This window comes from Apodemus sylvaticus, chromosome 6 (assembly GCF_947179515.1).
Source record: "Apodemus sylvaticus chromosome 6, mApoSyl1.1, whole genome shotgun sequence".
Taxonomy (NCBI): domain Eukaryota; kingdom Metazoa; phylum Chordata; class Mammalia; order Rodentia; family Muridae; genus Apodemus; species Apodemus sylvaticus.
Genome location: NC_067477.1, coordinates 10,803,044 through 10,821,798, shown reverse-complemented (window position 1 = coordinate 10,821,798; position 18,755 = coordinate 10,803,044). Strand labels below are relative to the sequence as shown.

At 44.6% G+C, this 18,755-nt stretch overlaps 1 protein-coding gene across 1 annotated transcript in view; it reads right to left on the bottom strand.

Moving 5' to 3' along the window:
- Positions 1-18,755, bottom strand: part of Ppp1r13b (protein phosphatase 1 regulatory subunit 13B) — a 73,309-nt gene that overhangs the window by 19,061 nt on the left and 35,493 nt on the right. Inside the window, exons 4-5 of the mRNA XM_052184935.1 lie at positions 13,701-13,777; positions 1,802-1,903 (exon numbers count right to left, since the gene is read on the bottom strand). Of these exons, the coding sequence (XP_052040895.1) occupies positions 1,802-1,903; positions 13,701-13,777 (179 nt within the window). The remainder of the gene's footprint in view (positions 1-1,801; positions 1,904-13,700; positions 13,778-18,755) is intronic.

The following is an 18,755-nucleotide window of genomic DNA, read 5'->3' as shown; positions in this document are numbered from 1 at the left end:
GGCAATCAAGGGACTGTTTGCTTTCCTCATAGTTAGTGCCGCCTTTAAATGGTGAAATGTTTTAGAATAGAACAATCCCACAGTAAAATGCATAGCACTTCTCACCAGTTTTTCTCCTCGCATGAAGACATGCCTTACAAGTAAGTCATCAGTAAGTGTGTGTGGTCCCATCTGCACACAGAGGCTTACCCATGAATCCACAGGCTTTACTCACCACATTAAGGTACAGAAATTTATGCTCAAATATTTCAGATTGAACATTTGCTTGTTGTTTATACTGTGTAAGGAATCTACCAAGTTCTCATCATTACATTTGTGTGTATGCATGCAATATCTGCACAAGAGCCCAGAGGCCAGAAAAGGATGTCGGATCCCTGAGCTGGAGTTACAGGCAGCTGCGAGCTGTCCGCCACGGGTGCTGGGAGATGAATGGAGGGCTTCTGGAAAACAGCAATCACTCTGACTTACCTCTCCAGCTCTACAATGTTGTTGTTGTTGTTATTTTTAATTCTTGGGTCCAATCAGCTTTGGGACAACTTGTTTTAAATGCATGAGTGTACGTGGGTGGGAACGTGTGCCTTGACATGCAAGTGAGGGTCAGAGGACAGCCCACAGGAGCTGCTTCTTCCTTCCTTCATGAGAGCTCCAGGAACGGAACTCAGGCATCAGGATGAGCCGTCTTGTGGCCATCTTATTAAAGATATTTTCAAAACAAGCACAACCAATCCTCAGCTACATAAAAGCTGCCAGAACAGTGAGGGAAACATTCAGTAAGTGAGAAAGACTAGCCTAGTCACTTGCTGACTGACTAACTCTACAGAGGACAGAGAGGCCTGCCACATGTTCCCCAAGCCTCAACCTGAGCTCCTCTCCCAGGTCCTAGATGGTGGAAGGAGGGAACCAACTCTAAGAATCTGTCCTTTTCCCTACACCTATGCCACACATGTGCCACAAACACCTAAACACATACATACATACAAACAAAACAAAACACAACAAAACAACACAAAACACAAAACAGAGGGTAGTAAGCCAAGCCAGAATGTTCAGAGGTCCTTTTTTGCTTTTCTGTTTGTGTTTCCTCAGACAGGGATTCTCCGTGTAGCCCTGGCTGTCTGGAAACTCTATCTGTAGATCAAGCTAGCCTTGAACTCCTAGAGAGCCATCTGCCTCTGCTGTAGAACGCTGGTTAGAGGCCGGCTGTGGGGTGTGCTTTAAAGTGGCCTCGTGCTGCTTTAGGACAGTGGGGTCACTTGTCTCAGGAGAGATGGGTAGTAGCCCTGGCTTTTTTCTAGTTCATTATCAAGCATGACTAAATGACTTAAAAAAAAATCCCCAAACCCACTTTCGGGGTTTCCCCACAAAGCAGGACGTGGGGTAGGTATGCAATGGGAGCTAACGATGCCCTGCACTGTGCTGGCCCCAACGTGCTCAATGTGGAAAGCCCATTTGTTAGCTGGCTATCTGTCACTGTTCTAGGCCCTGCCAGGGCTTTCATTGGATGGCCAGCCTCCTCTAGGACAGTAAAACCTACTATGTGGCAGAGATCACACCCAGGGACCTGTCCACATTCGGTCTGCCATTTGGTTAGGTCAATGATTCTATTCTGCAATGGCATGTGGTCCAAAGACCAGAGGCTCTGATGCAACAACTCCACTATCAAGAAGACTCAGGCATGCATGCCACTGTAGAATGCACACACACACACTGTCCAGCCCAGCCCAGCACCACCCATGATGGGAACCTCAACCTTAATGCGAGTTGAAAATTACACACTGAATCATGTTTCTTTTGAATGTACCTTGGCAACCAACATTTGCTGCTGATTTTCAATTTGCTGCTGCTGCCTGGCTGCCATGTCTTGAAGTTCTGAGAGGGTGAGTTCAACACGTGGGTTCCCAGCCTGTAGGGAGCAAAAGCATCGGTAAGTGCGTGCGTGCGTGCTTCCTTCCTTCCGCATGACTACCTTTCTCTGTGCATCAGAATTCATACACGGCTAGATTTAGATAGGTTCCTGTACCGGCTGGTTTTGGCTGTCAATGTGACACAGGCTGGAGTCATCACAGAAAGGAGCTTCAGTTGGGGAAATGCCTCCATGAAATCCAGCTGTAAGGCATTTTCTCAATTAGTGATCAATCGGGGAGGGCCCCTTGTGGGTGGTGCCATCCCTGGGCTGGTATTCTTCGGTTCTATAAGAGAGCAGGCTGAGCAAGTCAGGGGAGGCAAGCCAGTAAGAAACATCCCTCCATGGCCTCTGCATCAGCTCCTGCTTCCTGACCTGTTGAGTTCCAGTCCTGACTTCCTTTAGTGATGAACTGCAATGTGGAAGTGTAAACTCAATAAACCCTTTCCTCCCCAACTTGCTTCTTGGTCATGATGTTTGTGCAGGAATAGAAACCCTGACTAAGACAGTTCCCAAGGAATTAGAAGAATAAAATTTAGTTTTTTCCTGACAAGAATTTCTCCTATCTGGTAACTGCTTTTATTAAAGGTAAATAACAGGTATAATTTTTTCTAAATACCATTTTTCTAATGCATAATTCTTAGATACAATATTTAATAGACTATTACATGACCACTTGCAGATGTTCATAAATGAAGTTCTGTTTTAAATAGGGATTTAACAGGTGTATTACAGCAAATGGGGCTGGCAAACAGTTAAAGACAAAAAACCAAAAAAGTAAATAAAAAAAAAAGAAATTGGAATACAAATAGATTCTAAAATGCAAATATTCATTAAAAGCCTTCCGCATGGTCCAGCTATAACCTGACAGAATGGTGCGTGTGGGCTGGACATAAAAAGAAAGAAGCTGAGCCTGACAGCCGGCTTTGCCCTCCCACACAAGCCTCAGAATGGCTGTCAGCAGGTGCCAGGGCACGCTGCCTCGCAGACAGGAAAGCAAGCTGTGCAGACAGCCTGTGTGCCGAGCTCTTCACACAGGACACAGATGACTAAGCTCCGCCACAGCAGGACGGATTCTCTCAGGGGTGCTCCAGGCACTGTGCACACAGCCTTCAAGTCCACATGCGGGGTGGATGAGGACTCTAGGAGAGGGGGAGCCATGGGAGGGCAAGGACAGAGCCAAAGGGGCAGCACACAGCAACAGCCGCCCTAAAGCCTGGCCTCCCTCTGCGCCCCTCCTTTCTAACCAGGAAGGCTGTGTTGTGTGGCACCCCTCGGATCCTCACTACCTACTTCCTATTTCTGTATTTACACACGCTAGTACACACACACACACACACACACACAGGATCTCTTTAAGTCCTGGCACTTTTTAACCTCTTACAATTGTTTTTCTAGTTTTGGAATTTCATTTTATGTATATGATGTCTTGCCTGTATGTATGTCTGTCTGTGCATCCCTCAGAGGTAAGAAGAGTCAGAGCTGTGAGCACAGGGATGGGGAAGGGTCACCGGACTTCATGCTTTCCTCAGCAGTTACTGGCAGTTAATGCTTGCTGAGGCAGTAGCCACTGGTAAATTGCCAGTGCCCCTGACACAACTGCTCATTAGTGCTCATGTGAGCAGGCCTAATCAGGCTCGCTGGGTCACCAAAGCAAACATGCAAGTTAAGGGAGACTGGCCGGAGAACTGAAGAGTCAGTGGAGATGGGGCAGGACAAGAAGTGCCCAACATGGGGCTCACATCTTGGTGCCTGGGAGGTATAGCGCGTGCGTGCGTGTGTGCGTGTGTGCGTGTGTATAGTATAAAGTGTACTAGATGTAGACAGCACACTTTGCAGTGTGTATGTGTGTGAAGTATAAAGTATACTAGATAGAGACAGTAGCACACTTTTGCAGTGTATGTATGTGTGCGTGCATGCATCAGTGCATGTGTGTGTGTAGTATAAAGTTTACTAGATGTAGACAGTAGCACACTTTGCAGTGTGTATGTGTGTGAAGTATAAAGTATACTAGATGCAGACAGTAGCACACTTTTGCAGTGTGTGTATGTGTGCGTGCATGCTTGAGTGCATGTGTGTGTGTAGTATAAAGTTTACTAGATGTAGACAGTAGCATGTTGCTGACCCTGGTGACCTCAGGTGAGCTATCCAGCCTCCCCTGTTGTGGTAAGGTTGGAATGCGAGCTGTCCCCACAGGCTCCTGTATAGGAACACTTGCTTTACAGGTTGTAGCTGTTCAGGATGTTACAGAACCTTTGAGGTGGAGCCCTGCTGGAAGAAGTACAATACTGGCTCTGAGGTATTGTGCCTAGGCCCTGCTTCCTGAGTGTAGATACACTATGATCAGCCAGCCCCCTGCATCTGTCCTTTTCTGCCTCTTGTCACATCTTCTTCATAATGATTAACTCTACCCAAAACCAACTTTTTTCTGTTCTTTTTATCTTTTTTTCATTTTTGTTTTTTGGAGACAGGGTTTCTCTGTGTATTCCAGGCTGTCCTGGAACTTGCTCTGTAGATCAGGCTGGCCTTGATCATACAGAGATCAGCCTGCCTCTTCTGGGACTAAAGGCACGCACCACCAACTGCCTGGCCTTTTTCTCCTTTTAAGTTGCTTTTTGTCAGGGCATTCTTTCTCAACAACAGAGAGTAACTAATACAGGCCCCCAAAGCATCACTACACTACACTCACAAGTCCCATTAAAAAGAAAAGGTGATTATTCTGATGTTATAATTCAGGTAAGAAAACCCGTTGGTAGTTGGGCTGGAGTTACCCAGTCCAGTGGTGTAACTCTCCACTGTGCATGGTGCTTGGGCACTTCAGCCTCAGCGTGTGGGTCTTCAGAGCTCTACTGGACACAGGCTCTGCCTCTTGACTTGAAGCTCTCGTCTTGGCAACTGCTATTCTAAAGATGTTTTGTTGTCCTTTAAGTCTATGCTGAAAGCAATCTACCCACAAGACAAAACCCCAGCACACAGAAGAGTGTCCACCATGCGCACCACACGCCCCTGGCTCCCGCCCTGTGAAGCCCAGCACACCCCTGGCTCCCGCCCTGTGAAGCACTGTTTTCCTTCCTGGCAACCAAAGCAGCATGGATGCACCGTTCCTACAGAAACATGTTTTCCATTTTATTTTGCATGCATAAAAACTGTTTTATACTGAGGGACTATTGAGAAGATTCCCTGATAGGCACACAGAGGGAGATGGACCAAGTTTAGATAATAAAGATGGTGAGTTTCCTGTGGACGGGTCCTGCAAGCTCAAGGTCAGATCAGGACGTCTTTACCCAAAGCTATGGACCCAGCAGCTTCTTGGTCTTGGTTGGAATGGAACAACCCTACCTGAGGAAGGAAGACCTCCTTCAGAGCCCTTACAACCCCGTCCGTCAAGGAGAGACTGGTGTGTGCACTCACCCCTCAAAACCTTCCTTTAGCTGCATCTGCTGTCTGTGGTGCTGAGATCTGCCATTATCCCTGCTGCTGTCTGTTGTGGTTGAGATTCTTCCTGCCTTTTAATCTTTAACTGGCAGAGAAGACGAACCCAATCAAGTACCCTAGACAATAACAGGAACTGTCTCAAAAAGGTTTAACCTAAGCTGTCAGAGTAGTGAACTCTAATTGTCCCCCAACCCTCTGACTGCAACCACTCCCTTTGGCAACCTCTGATGAGGCTCTGATACAGCTAACTGTACCACAGCTACTTTGGAACCTTGCTCTACTTCTACTGTAAAGATTTATTTATTTATTTTATATATGAGTACACTGTCACACTATTCAGACACACCAGAGGAGGGCATCTGATCCCATCACAGATGGTTGTGAGCCACTGTGTGGTTGCTGAGAATTGAGCTCAGGACCTCCGGAAGAGTAGTCAGTGCTCTTGACCACTGAGCCATCTCTCCAGCCCTTTTTGAAATCTGAGCAGAAGTTTAAAAGTTACCTTCACTAAACATCTTGTATAAAGTTTCTGCAAAGCTAAAACAAACAGCATAGGATTGGTTTAAAAGAATAAACTGGCCAGGCAGTGGTGGCCCACACCTGTAATCCCAGCACTCTGGGAGGCAGAGGCAGGCAGATTTTTGGAGTTGGAGGCCAGCCTGGTCTACATAGTGAGTTCCAGGACAGCCAGGGCTATACAGAGAAACCCTGTCTCAAAAAAAACCAAAAAATCCAAAAAAACCAAAAAATAAAATAAAATAAAATAAACTGAGAATTCTTTTTTTTTAAAGATTTATTTTATTATATGTAAGTACACTGTAGCTGTCTTTAGACACCAGAAGAGGGCGTCAGATCTCCTTATGGGTGGATCCCATGTGGGTGCTGGGATTTGAATTCATGACTTTCAGAAGAGCAGTCGCTGTTCTTACCCGCTGAGTCATCTCTCCAGCCCCAAATTGAGAAATTCTAAGTTTGACTAGTAATCCCAAGAGCCTCTGAGTTATTCTTTAAACTGCACATTTTACTTATTTTTGTGTATGGATAATTCACAATAAAAACAAAACGAGGGGTTGAAGAGATGGCTCAGAATTTTTTTTTTCGAGACAGGGTTTCTCTGTATAGCTCTGGCTGCCCTGGAACTCACTCTGTAGACCAGGCTGGCCTCGAACTCAGAAATCCACCTGCCTCTGCCTCCCAAGTGCTGGGACTACAGGCGTGCACCACCATCACCACCGGCTCAGCCATTGTTAACACTTGTTCTTACAGAAGACCTGGATTTAGTTCCCAGCACTCACGAGGTGGCACTACAGCCTGGCTCCTGAGGATCTGATGCCCTCTTCTGGCCTCCAAGAACAACGAGCACACATGGTGCACAGACACACACGCATGCAAAACACCCATTCACATAGACCAAGCAAACAAATATATAGCAAGAGAGAGAATGTAAGCTGGCCAGTGCCAGGCACAGTGAGAACTCCTATAATCCCAGCAGACAGACCTCTATGAGTCACTCCAGGGCCACATAAAAGACCCTGCCACAAAAACCCAGGGAATGTTGATTCTAATAAGAACCATAAACAAGGTACCAGGGCAAGTGACCAAGATCATGGCTGGCAGGGCACCTGGAGCTACACTCATGTCACCACCTAGGTCAAGATTAAACATATTTATTTTAAATTTCTTTTTTTCCCCAAAGATTTATTTATTTTATGTACATGAGTACACTGCAGCTGTATAGATGTTTGTGAACCATCCTGTGGTTGCTGGGAATTGAACTAAGGGGAACCTCTGCTCTCTCCGACTGTAAGTACTACTGTAGCTGTCTTCAGACACACCAGAAGAGGGCGTCAGATCTCATTATGGATGGTTGTGAGCCACCATGTGGTTACTGGGATTTGAACTCTGGAAGAGCAGTCAGTGCTCTTAACCACTGAGCCATCTCTCCAGCCCTTATTTTAAATTTCTAATTAATTCATTTTATGCGTACGGTGTTTTCCCATTAGAAGCTTCACTGAGCGAAGAGCAATCAACAGAAGGCAGCGAGCGCCTCCGGCAACAGAAGAAACCCAAAGCTCGCATCTGCCCTCGGGCTTCGCCCATCTTGGACGCGGCTCTCTAGCAGCTGCTGTAGCCGCTCACACACGTCTGCACAAAGCCTGGCTTCTCTCTCAGGAACAGAATGTTGTTTATATGGCAGACTGACATTCGTGCTCTGCAGACTACAGCATCTGTATTCCCACCTAGCAATGTACCCGAGTTCCAGCCTCTCCTCTCCGTGGCAGAGCAACTTTGCTATATCCACCTTTTAGCATCAGATGTTCGATTGATTTTTGTTTGCTTTTCCTGAACATTAATGATGCTGAACACAATTCCATGTGCTTAACAGGGCATTCATGTATCTCCTTTGGTGAACCTATGCCCAACTTTTAAAAATTGGGTTAGTTCCCCTAACCAAGAAGTTATTTACCATTGATACCTACTGGCAAAGGAAAATCAGTTTTCTCCAATGACTCCATTGGGTATATCTCACTGGGTATATCAACAGCTCCACAAGGCAGGGCACACTCCAAACACAAAAGAAATGCAACTTTTTTTTGAAGAACTTTATGTTTCACTTTGGCATTTTTGTTTTATTTATTTTATGTTTGTTTTATAGGTTTTTTTTCCCCCATTTGTTAAGAGAGAGAGAATAAGAGAACACAAAGTTAGTAGGTAGAATCTGGGAGGAGCTGGGGAGGAGAAAAATATGATAAAAATGTAAAAAATTTTTAAATTAAAAAATAAAAAAACACAAATAAAAAATATTCAGTTTTCAGAGTTCTTTATGTCTTTAGTACCTAAGTTATTAGCATAAGTTACTCATCAAACATATGAGTCTTAAGTATTTCCTCCTGGATTCTGTCTTTTTTTTCATTACAAATATTAAGACCACCTTATATGTACTAAACAACCAAACAAATATAGCTGGAGACAAATTCACTGGCTGAAAAATGTCTCTTTATTAAAGAATGCAGAACACAAAGCAAAAGAAAAGAGCCAAGGAGAACAAAATAACCAACAAAAATTTCCAGACCCAACAGGAAAGGGAAGGAAGACGAAACCTGGGGGGACCTTGTAGGATCGTGAACAGGTGCTGATCCCAGAATCAGGAAGGCTGACAAAGTCAAAATAATTCACAAATACAGGACTAGTTATTCCTAGTTTCATTAATTCCTGACAGAGCTTCCTGCCATCCTATGGCATCCATCCAAAGTAGCTGTAAGAGGAGAATCAATGCCTGTGCAGAGAGGCTGGGGCCCAGAGGGCCCAGAGCAAAGCCGGAGCCAGAGGCGGCCCTGGGTGAACGTCCCAGTCAGAGCTGTGACAGGAACTGCTGGCATCTATCCACAAGGCAGACTACGCAGAGCTGCTTCAGAAGCAGGTGAAGCCTGGCCTGACCCACCTCTGTGTTCCCTGGCATAGCTAACGTCTAGATTACCTTCCTAGACAACTGTTATCTGACATGCATAACCATGTCCTCAGCACCACACGAAAAATGAACAGAGTGACCACACTAGAAACTGCTTCGGAAAGGCAATCTTGATGTTTAAACTGATCAAGTGATACATAAGTTGATCAAGTGTCAGACAATTTAGGTGAAAGGATAATGTGTTTTTGCTAAATGATAAAACAATGCAAAAGAATGAATTTGGAATTCTACCTTAAACCATACACAAAAATTAACTCAAAATAGATCACAGACCTAAATATGAGCTACTCTTCTCACGGTTAGAAGAAACGGAATCTACTGGCCTTGCAGCGTGCTGGGCATGTCAGTAAAGCAGGAGCTGGCCGAGTAAGCGGGACTATGGACAGCCAGGACTCCACCACAGGACACGCCTTCCCATGCACGGGAGTCCTTTCAAAGTAGTAAGTCATTCTTGTGAGCACTTGTATTGAATTAAAGAACCCAAGATCTTTAGAGCCACACACAGGGCACACAAAAGTAAACCAGTTCTTTATAGCACAGCCAACCACCACCTAGAGCGAGCAGCCTGTCCTGCTGCCTTGCACTCTGTGGAGAGGACTCCCCAGCCCTGGCCTGAGCAGCTCACGGGCACGACTCCCAGCAGCCCCGCACACGGCCTCACTCCCACCACACGGCCTTCTCCCTCACAGCTACCCTTTGATCTGCTCTTTCTTGTCTCAGCTCACAAGCAGATACACAAGATACAATTGGTCCATCCAGGACACAGAAATTGTGAGGGGGAATATTTCTAACGTTGTTAATTTAAAAATGCATGCATAAGTGCTTTGGAAACAATGAAGTGCTTTACAAGGCAGTGCATCACACAGGATTAAAAGGCAGGTGTGTATGTTATAAAGTACACTAAATCATCTTTGATGTGATGCTTGCCACAGTTAGTTCTCTACACAAGATCTCAGACTTTCATCTAATTACAAGCTCTTATAAAAGGAACCAACACACTTTTTAAAAAGTTATTTTATTTTATGTGTCTGTTTTGTCTGCCTGTATGTCTGTATGCCACATGACTGCAGTTCCCTCAGAAGCCAGAAGAGAGTGGTAGATGCTCTGGAACTGTTGTCAGCCTCCGTGTGGGTGGTGAGAATTGAACCTGGATACTATGGAAAAGCAGCCAGTGTTCTTAGCTGCTGAGCCATTTCTCCAGCTCCATAAACACATTTTAAATTTTAGTTTCAGGACTAAATTTTGTTGCTCTGTCTTAGTCAGGGTTTCTATTCCTGCACAAACATCATGACCAAGAAGCAAGTTGGGAGGAAAGGGTTTATTCAGCTTACACTTCCACACTGCTGTTCATCACCAAAGGAAGTCAGGACTGGAACTCAAGCAGGTCAGGAAGCAGGAGCTGATGCAGAAGCCATGGAGGGATGTTTCTTACTGGCTTGCTTCCCCTGGCTTGCTCAGCCTGCTCTCTTATAGAACCCAAGACCACCACCCCAGGGATGGCACCACCCACAAGGGGCCCTCCCAGATTAGTCACTAATTGAGAAAATGCCTTACAGCTGGATTTCATGGAGGCATTTCCTCAATGGAAGCGCCTTTCTCTGTGGTAACTCCAGCCTGTGTCAAGTTGACACACAAAACCAGCCAGAACAAGCTCTTCACAATTTTATCAAGGAAGAAAACATCACAGACCTATAAAAATTAGCCTTCTCCCTTTATTACACACAAGAATATTATTCCATTTACCATTCATCTTCATTTACATCCCTGAAGCTCAGATCATGTTGAATCTTAGAACTCAAAAGGATTTTCAACAGGCAAGGACACTAGCCACCAAGACTGACAGATAACCTGAGTTCAATCCTGAACCCCACATGGTGGAAACATAGGACTGAGTCCCGGAGTTGTCCTCTGGCCTACACCTACACACACACACACATACACACACACACACACACACACGTAAGGATTTTCAAAACTATGCTGTGAATTCTGAATTCTTACTGTGATGTATGCTGTGTCCTGGAGGTTATGCTCTCTGATACAGGAACAGTCCCATAAGGGATGTTTTAGATCCTACTACATTTACACAATCACAATCCCACCATGCATCCATCCATTCAGCCGTCTACTTTTGAGACAGTCCCACTCTACCGCCCAAGGCAGCTAGAGCTTCACTATGTAGCCAAGGATGAGCTTGCACTCGAGCAATCTGCCTCCTGCTTCCCAGGTGTGTGCTGCTGCACTGAGCTGGGTCAGGACGTCTTAGAGTAGGAGATGACAGATGTGTTACAGGCCATAAGACCAGTGCTCAGTGGAGACAGGAGGAGCAGGAGGATCACTCTTGATTACATAGCAAGTTTGAGGTAAGCCTCAGATACAGTGAAGTCTTGTCACAAAATAGGGTAAGGGTGGGGGGGGGATCCTGAAATAGTTAAAAGGTCTCTGCACAACTCCTCCAGGTTTAGAATGAAAAAAAAAAAAAAAAAAAAAAAAACAACTGTCAGCCGAGGACTGTGAATGATCATTAGAGACTGGAGTATACAGAAGCGGAACACCATAACATCACTGCGTCTATGAGTGGCAAAAGGAAATGACATTGAAACCAAATAGAAAAAAGTATGGGGCTGGGAAGATGTGACCCTCAAAACCCACATAAAAGTTAGCCTACCGTAGAGCATAGCTGTAACCCCATGGGTTCCCCAACAGAGAGACAAGAGGCAGCAACAGGATGCTCCTAGGGTGCTAGCAGGCCTGCTGCTCTGACGTATGTAGCAGGGGCAGCAAACAGTAAAGACCAACACCTACAGCTGTCTTCTGACCTGTACTCACACAGACAAGGGCTTATATGTGCATGTGTACACACCATATACTTACACACACACACACACACACACACACATTTTCTAATAACAAACTAGCAATCTGTCTCTGTAGTTGTCTGAATGAGTATGGCTTCCCCATAGCCTCATTTATTTGAATGCTTGGTCCCTAGCTGGTGAATGCTTTGGGAAGGATTAGAAGGCTCCAGCCACGTGCCTCTCTTGATGGTCATGGCTATCCTCTAAAATTGTAAGCAAGCCCTCATATACATACTTCATTTGGGTATTGCCTTCATTGTGAAGTCTCTTCACAACAGAAAAGTAACTAAGACAGGTTTTATGGTAGCTATCTACAAAAATTAACAAAACTATTATTGAGTTATTTCCTCCCTACCTCTCTCTCCTCACCTCTGTCTTGGTCTCAAACTCACAGGGAGCCACCTGTTTCTGCTTCTCAATAGCTGTATCTAAAGACATGTACCACCATGCCCAGCTCTTCTCTCTCTCTCTCTCTCTCTCTCTCTCTCTCTCTCTCTCTCTCGACAGGTTCACTGATCCCAGATGGCTTTGGACTCACACTAGAGTCAATGATGATCTTGAACTAATAACCCTCCTCATTCCTTTACCTCCTCACTGCTGAAGTTTTAGGCATATAACACTTTTGACTTGAATGGCAGTAAAGATGGAACCCAAAACTTCATTCATCCTAGGCATATACTCCTAACAACTGAATTACAGCCTAGAACACTCTGGAGAGAAAGTCTAAAATGGTAACTGCTTAGAATTAGATACAAGTTATAAATATTGTCAACCTTGACAATATAAGCTATATAACTGCTTAAAATTTAGAAAGAGGGGAGGTAAGGAAGGAATAGGAGATTAGCATCCTTCTTTTACAGAGATGGTCATCATGTGATTCAAAGGAGTTCAGAGAAGCAGTTCAGAGTACCTGCTGTGCTTGCAGAGGGCCCGAGTTTGGATCCCAGCATTCACATGACAGCTCACAACTGTCTGAGCTTCAGGACAGGGGATCCAGAGCCCTCTTCAGGCTTCCACGGGTATTGGTCATGCATATGGTGTACATATATAGATACATACATGCAGGCAAATCACTTATACATAAAATTAAAAGTCTTTGGAGGAGGAAGAGGAGGAGGAAGAAGAGGAGAAGGAGGAGGCAGTAGCAGTGGCAATTCAGATTAGATCTCCCTTATCCAAAAGCTTAAGACTCAGGACTTCTTAGAGTTCTAACATTACTTTTGGTCTGGGAATATTCAATCAATGAAGCCTATGCAAGTATTTCCAATCTGAAAAGCTGTGAGATCTGAAACCCTCTGAATAGGCCACCCTCGACCTGTGCATTCACAGAGGTAAACCAACAAAGCCAGCATGTCAGTAACCAGCTGCGTGGTGAGGCAACTGAAGCCAGGGAGCAAGTCCTGCAGCAGTGTACAGCCAGGGTCCCTGCAGCCTTCTTATCAGACCTAACAAGGCCACATGCACATTTGCCCAAGGTTAAATTTCTAGTTAGTTTCTGAGTGGAAAGAAATAAACCAATCCTCTACTCTTAAAACTATTTGAAAAAGTTGTAACTAAAACGTCCAAAAAAGATCAGGCTTAAGATTTATTTCCCTATCCCTTGTTCTCTCCATGCATGCGGTATTCCTAAAAAGGAAGTTTTCACATGACTTAACCACAGTGTCGTCAAGCCTCCTGCCCAAAGCTACAGAGTGCTGAACGAGCCCGTTCTCCCCCTTCAACTGCTCAGACATGTTCACCCTGCACCTACTCTGTTCCTCCATCCTGACAGCAATCAGAACATCTACTCTGCAGAGATGGAGCCAGCACACTGTCCAAGTCTTTGTTTCAGTGCTGGGAAGGGAGACATAGGCAGACCCTGTGCTCCCTGACGAGTCAGCCAGTTAGAGACCTCAGAATACAAGGTGGACAGGTCCTGAGAGACAACACTGCAGTTGTCTGGCCTCTATGGGCTCACAAACACAAGTACCTGCATAAACATGTGACCAGTACACAGACAGACAAAAAAAAATTCAACTTGATTCACACAACTTACCCCATTTTCAACGCGCTTTTCTCCAGGTACATTTATCACGTTTCTCTGAGTTCTCTGCTCTTGGGTCTGACGGGCACCTAAAGAGACAAGAGGATGAAGCGCATGATAGCTCTTCCACACTGCTCACATGACAATAGCTCTTCCACACTGTTCACTGGATTAGAAACACCACAAACACCACAAGCACCTGTGTGTGCCTGTGAAGGGTCTCCAGGAAGGTTTAACAGAGGTGGGAAGACCAGGAAGACCCTCCTGAATGCTGCAGCACTGTGCCAGGGTCTGGGTTTCTGGATGACAGAAACAGGAGGAGAGCTAGCACCAGCACACATGTCCTGCTTCCTGAGTGTGAGCCACACCTCACTGCTGACACCACAGCTGGAGCAGCTCTCCCACCGTGAGGGACAGCTGTCTTTTCTAGATTTTTATTTTATATTTTTGAGAGCTTCATACATGAGTACTGAACTTATTTCCAGATTAAAAAAAAATTGTCATCATCGTTGTGTTGTTTTGTTTTTGAGGTGAGGTCTTGCTGCTGAATTATAGCCTGGCTGGCCTGGAACTTGTGGTGCTGACTCACAGAGACCCTCTTCTCTCTGCCCTCCTCGCTTTCTAAGTGCAGGGATTAGAAGTGTGTGCGTCATGCGTAACTTTTTAGTTTTAGTCGGATGTGTGTCTGTGTGGGTTTGTGCACATGAGGGCAGTACTCCTGGAGGCCGTAAGAGGGTATTGGATGCAGTCACAGGCAGTTGTCGGCTGCGTGCTGGATACTGAACTCAGGTCCTCTGTAGAAGCAGTATGTGCTCTTAACCACTGAGGTGATTCTCCAGTCCCCCCAAATTTACATTTTGTCTTTTTTTTTCTTTTAAAACCTCTATTTTCAAAATCATTTTTTTTTATTCTCTGTGTTCCCAGAGAGTGCTCACGGAGTCCAGAAGAGGGCCCTGGAGCTACCACGGCTATGAGCCACCTGATCTGCATTCTGAACTCAGCTCCTCTGGAAGAAGAGTCATGTCTTTTCTCTCAGCTATTTTTTTTCCTCACAGAAATGAGAAAAAATAACAAATACAACTACCAACCTTTCATTTTTTCACTTATTTGCATATTTATTGAGAATAAGTATAAAAATACCAGGCCAAGAAATTCAAGACTTAGTACAGTTAAAAATGTTTTGCAATCAGTCTTTTCTTGTGCTGCCTCATGTATTTTAGTTACACACACACACACACACACACACACACTCTCATTCTCTCTCTCTCTCTCTCTCTCTCTCTCTCTCTCTCTCTCTCTCTCTCTCTCTCTCTCTATCTCAAGCATGAAACTGACTTGTTACCAAAAGTGTTTTAACTAGGGCTGAAGTGATGGCTATGTGCTTATGAGCACTGGTATTCTTCGGGAGATGCTGGGTTTAATTCCCCAACACCCACATGGTGGCTCACAGCTCTCTGTAACTACAAGTCCCAGGGAATCTGACACTCTTCTGATTCAGAAAGCACCAACATGTATGTAGAGCACAGACATAGATGCAGGCAAAACACTCATACACATAAATAAGTAAATAAAATATAAAAACAAACAAACAGTGTTTTAACTACCAGGCATGGTGATACCTGCCTTTAAGACTAATACTCAGAGGCAGAGGCAGGCAGATCTCTATGAGTTTGAGGCCATCCTGGTCTACAAATTGAGTCCCAGGCTAGCCAAGGCTACAGAGTGGAGCTTTATCTCATAAAACAACAATAAAAGAGAACGTGTCAGGAGCCATGGGAAAGGCTAAAGGCATGCAGGTGAGTGTTCTGGAGATGGCCTGCCATTCTGCAAGGCCTGCGGTGGGTGAGCTCTGAGAATGCTGGGTCCTTGGAGGCTTCATCCCAGGATTGCTCCTTGTGTTGATGCCCTTCCTGTCACTTCCTGTCACTATCACATAGCCCAATGATTCCTGGGCATCGGCCCACACTATTGAGCAAATTCCCTGCAGATCAACATGAAGATCAACTTTTATACATTAATGCTGCTTACATGAATTAATAACTTTATAGAATTCCTGATTTGATTCAAATAATTTTAGGAAGAAAGTTTAAGGATATGGTTTTAGTTGTTTTGCTAGAAAAAAATGTAATAAAGTTATAATCAAGAATAGAATGTGCCCCCTCCTCATAGAATAGTAAGTAAAGGCTGCATAATAAGGAATACAATGAGCTTTCACAATTACACTAAGAATAGAAATAGGCTTGGGACAGATTTGTGATCAAGGAGAAACATTCATTCTAGGTCAGGTCCAAGGATGAAGCCACAGGTGTGTGCAAAGCAAGGCCACGTGAAACTGTGGCTCTGAACTTAGAATGAGCTTCTAGAATGAAATACTGTTTTGAACTTACTATCGACATCCTCCGTCACTCCCCTTTTGGGTAACATTTTATCTACAAAGTGATTTTATAAAGAACTTTTGTCTAAGAAGGTCAGAAAGAAGGAATAAAGTGTGGCATCTGGCCCTCAGCTCCATCTACCAAATGTATTTATCTATTTGTCTATATGTATACATACAGACACACACACATGTAGGTATATGTATGTACGTATATATGAATACTTGTTGAGTTGATGAGACAGGTGGTTGGGCCTAGAGAGAGAGGGGGGGGAGGGAGGGAGGAGGGGGGAGGGGAGGGGGAGAGGGGGAGGGAAGGAGGGAGGGGGGACTGTGCTTGTAGTCTGTGTTAAGGATTTTCTTTGATTTACTTTCTTTTCTCTCTGGTTCATGAAGAGTTAACGAGTTCCAAGGCTCTCCTGGCCAGTAAGAAGTCCTTGAGTCAGAGGGAAAAGAAACCAGTGCTTATTAGCACAGAACAGTAAGAGAGGGTTACAAGGCCAAAGAGCATCAGTCTTTGGCCTTCATCCAATGCTATGTCCCGCCTCAGTACCAAACATTCTAGGGGCCAGGGCAGGCCCCCAGCAGAGAAGAAAAAAGAAATATAATCTTACAGCAAATACGAGTTCAGCTAGCAAGAGCAATTTCCTTTAATACAAAATAAAAATGAAGAATGTCAACCAGGCGTGGAGGCAAACACCTCTAATCCCAGCACTCTGGAGGCCAGCAGGATCTATAAAGAGATTTCAGTATAGCTAGGGACCAATAGAGAAAACCCACTCAAGGAAAGAAGGGAGGAAAGGAGGGAGGGAGGGAGGGAGGGAGGGAGGGAGGGAGGGAAGGAGGGAAGGGAGGAAGGATGGTAACTTGCAGTACAGGAGTCCATCTTTATAAAGTTACCTCCTTTTGAGTTTATTTTATAATTAATACCAAAAGTCATTTACAGTCACTGTTAATATAATAAAAAAAAAATCTCTTAACTCTACAGTGTTTATGTATCAGGAAAAATTACCTTATTTTCTATAAAATTTAACTTAAATATGTATGTATTTCCAAAATTCAAAATTCAAAAGAAACAGACAGGTCTACAATTTGACACTGCCCCTTCCTGTGTTGCAGGTATCCTGTTCCTTCGGCCAGAGCGAGTGTGCCCAGCTTTTCACACACACACAGGCATGTGTGCCGACAGTCGCTCTTGTCCGAGTCCCTCAAAGGCAGCATGAACACCACACGCGCACGGCCTGGTGTCAGGCTTCCTCTTCTGAGCACATTCCCAGATCTGCACACAGGGCTTCTTTAGAGCTGCAGATCACTTTACCATGTGGACATCCTAGAGTCCGCAGTCCCTCAAGGTTCACCGTGTGTGCCTCATTTTGTATAGGTTCAGGAAGAGCTTTAATGGAGAACTTCTACAGGAAGACTGTTTTTTTTATTTTTTAAGATTCATTCATTTTATGTGTTTTGCCTACATGTATGTATGCACACCATGGTATGTGCATACCAACACAAGGAGGTTATAAGAAGGCATCATACCCTCATGAACTGAAGTTAGAGATGGTTGTGAACTGCCATGCTGGTGCTCAGAATCAAACTCTAGTCCTCTGCAAGACAGCCAGTGTTCTTAACTGAAGAGCCATCTCTCTCTGGCCCAGCTCTGTGCCTATGCCTGCATGCAGGCATGTGTGTATGTTTATATGAATATATGTTTTATAAATTATGGTTGTATGAATGTATGTTTGTATGAATGTATGTATGTATGTATGCATGCATGCATGTACTTATTTAGAGACAGGGTCTCTTGCTTCTATACCAAACTTTTTTTCTTATAAATTTCTAAGATTTCTTACATGGAAATGAAAACAGATCCATCCATGTTGTCAGGATGCCATTGGTTTTTCTTTTCTTTTTGTTGTTTGCTTTTGTTTTTGTTGTTGTTGTTGTTGGTGGTAGTGTGTTATCGGTTTGTTTTTTTGAGGGGGGACAGTTTAAGACAGGGCTTCTCTGAGTACCCCTGGCTGCCCTCAAACTTACAGAGACCTGCCTGCCTCTGCCTCCTGGGCTGGAATTACAGGCATGAACCACCACACCTGCTGGCTTGTTTTGTTTTGTTTTGCTTGTTTTTTAAGACAGGGATTCACTATGTAACCTTGGCTGGCCTAGAACTCAGAGATCCACCTGCCTGGTCTCTTGAGTGCAGGGATTAAAGGTGTGGCCCACCGTGCCTGGCTTTGTTCTTAAGTAGCATACTTGCTGCTCTTGTCTTTTAAGGTATGATGTGATACCAAGAAAGACCTGGCCCACTCTAAAATTAGAAACATCTCTCATAACCTTTTTACTATTTCAAGGTTTTATTTTAAAATTCAGATAACTGATATATGTGGTATTTATTAAAAATAATACCAACCGGGCGGTGGTGGCGCATGCCTATAATCCCAGCACTCTGGGAGGCAGAGGCAGGCGGATTTCTGAGTTCGAGTCCAGCCTGGTCTATAGAGTGAGTTCCAGGACAGCCAGGGCTATACAGAGAAACCCTGTCTTGAAAAAATTTAAAAAAAAATACCTTCACACAGTGCATGTTTACACATCATCGTTTTGAGAACATCATCTTACCAACACAACGTCCTGTGAGGAAGCAAGAGCTGGTGCCTACACTGTGACATACTCAAGTCTGCAACAGCAGAGGTGGAGCGACC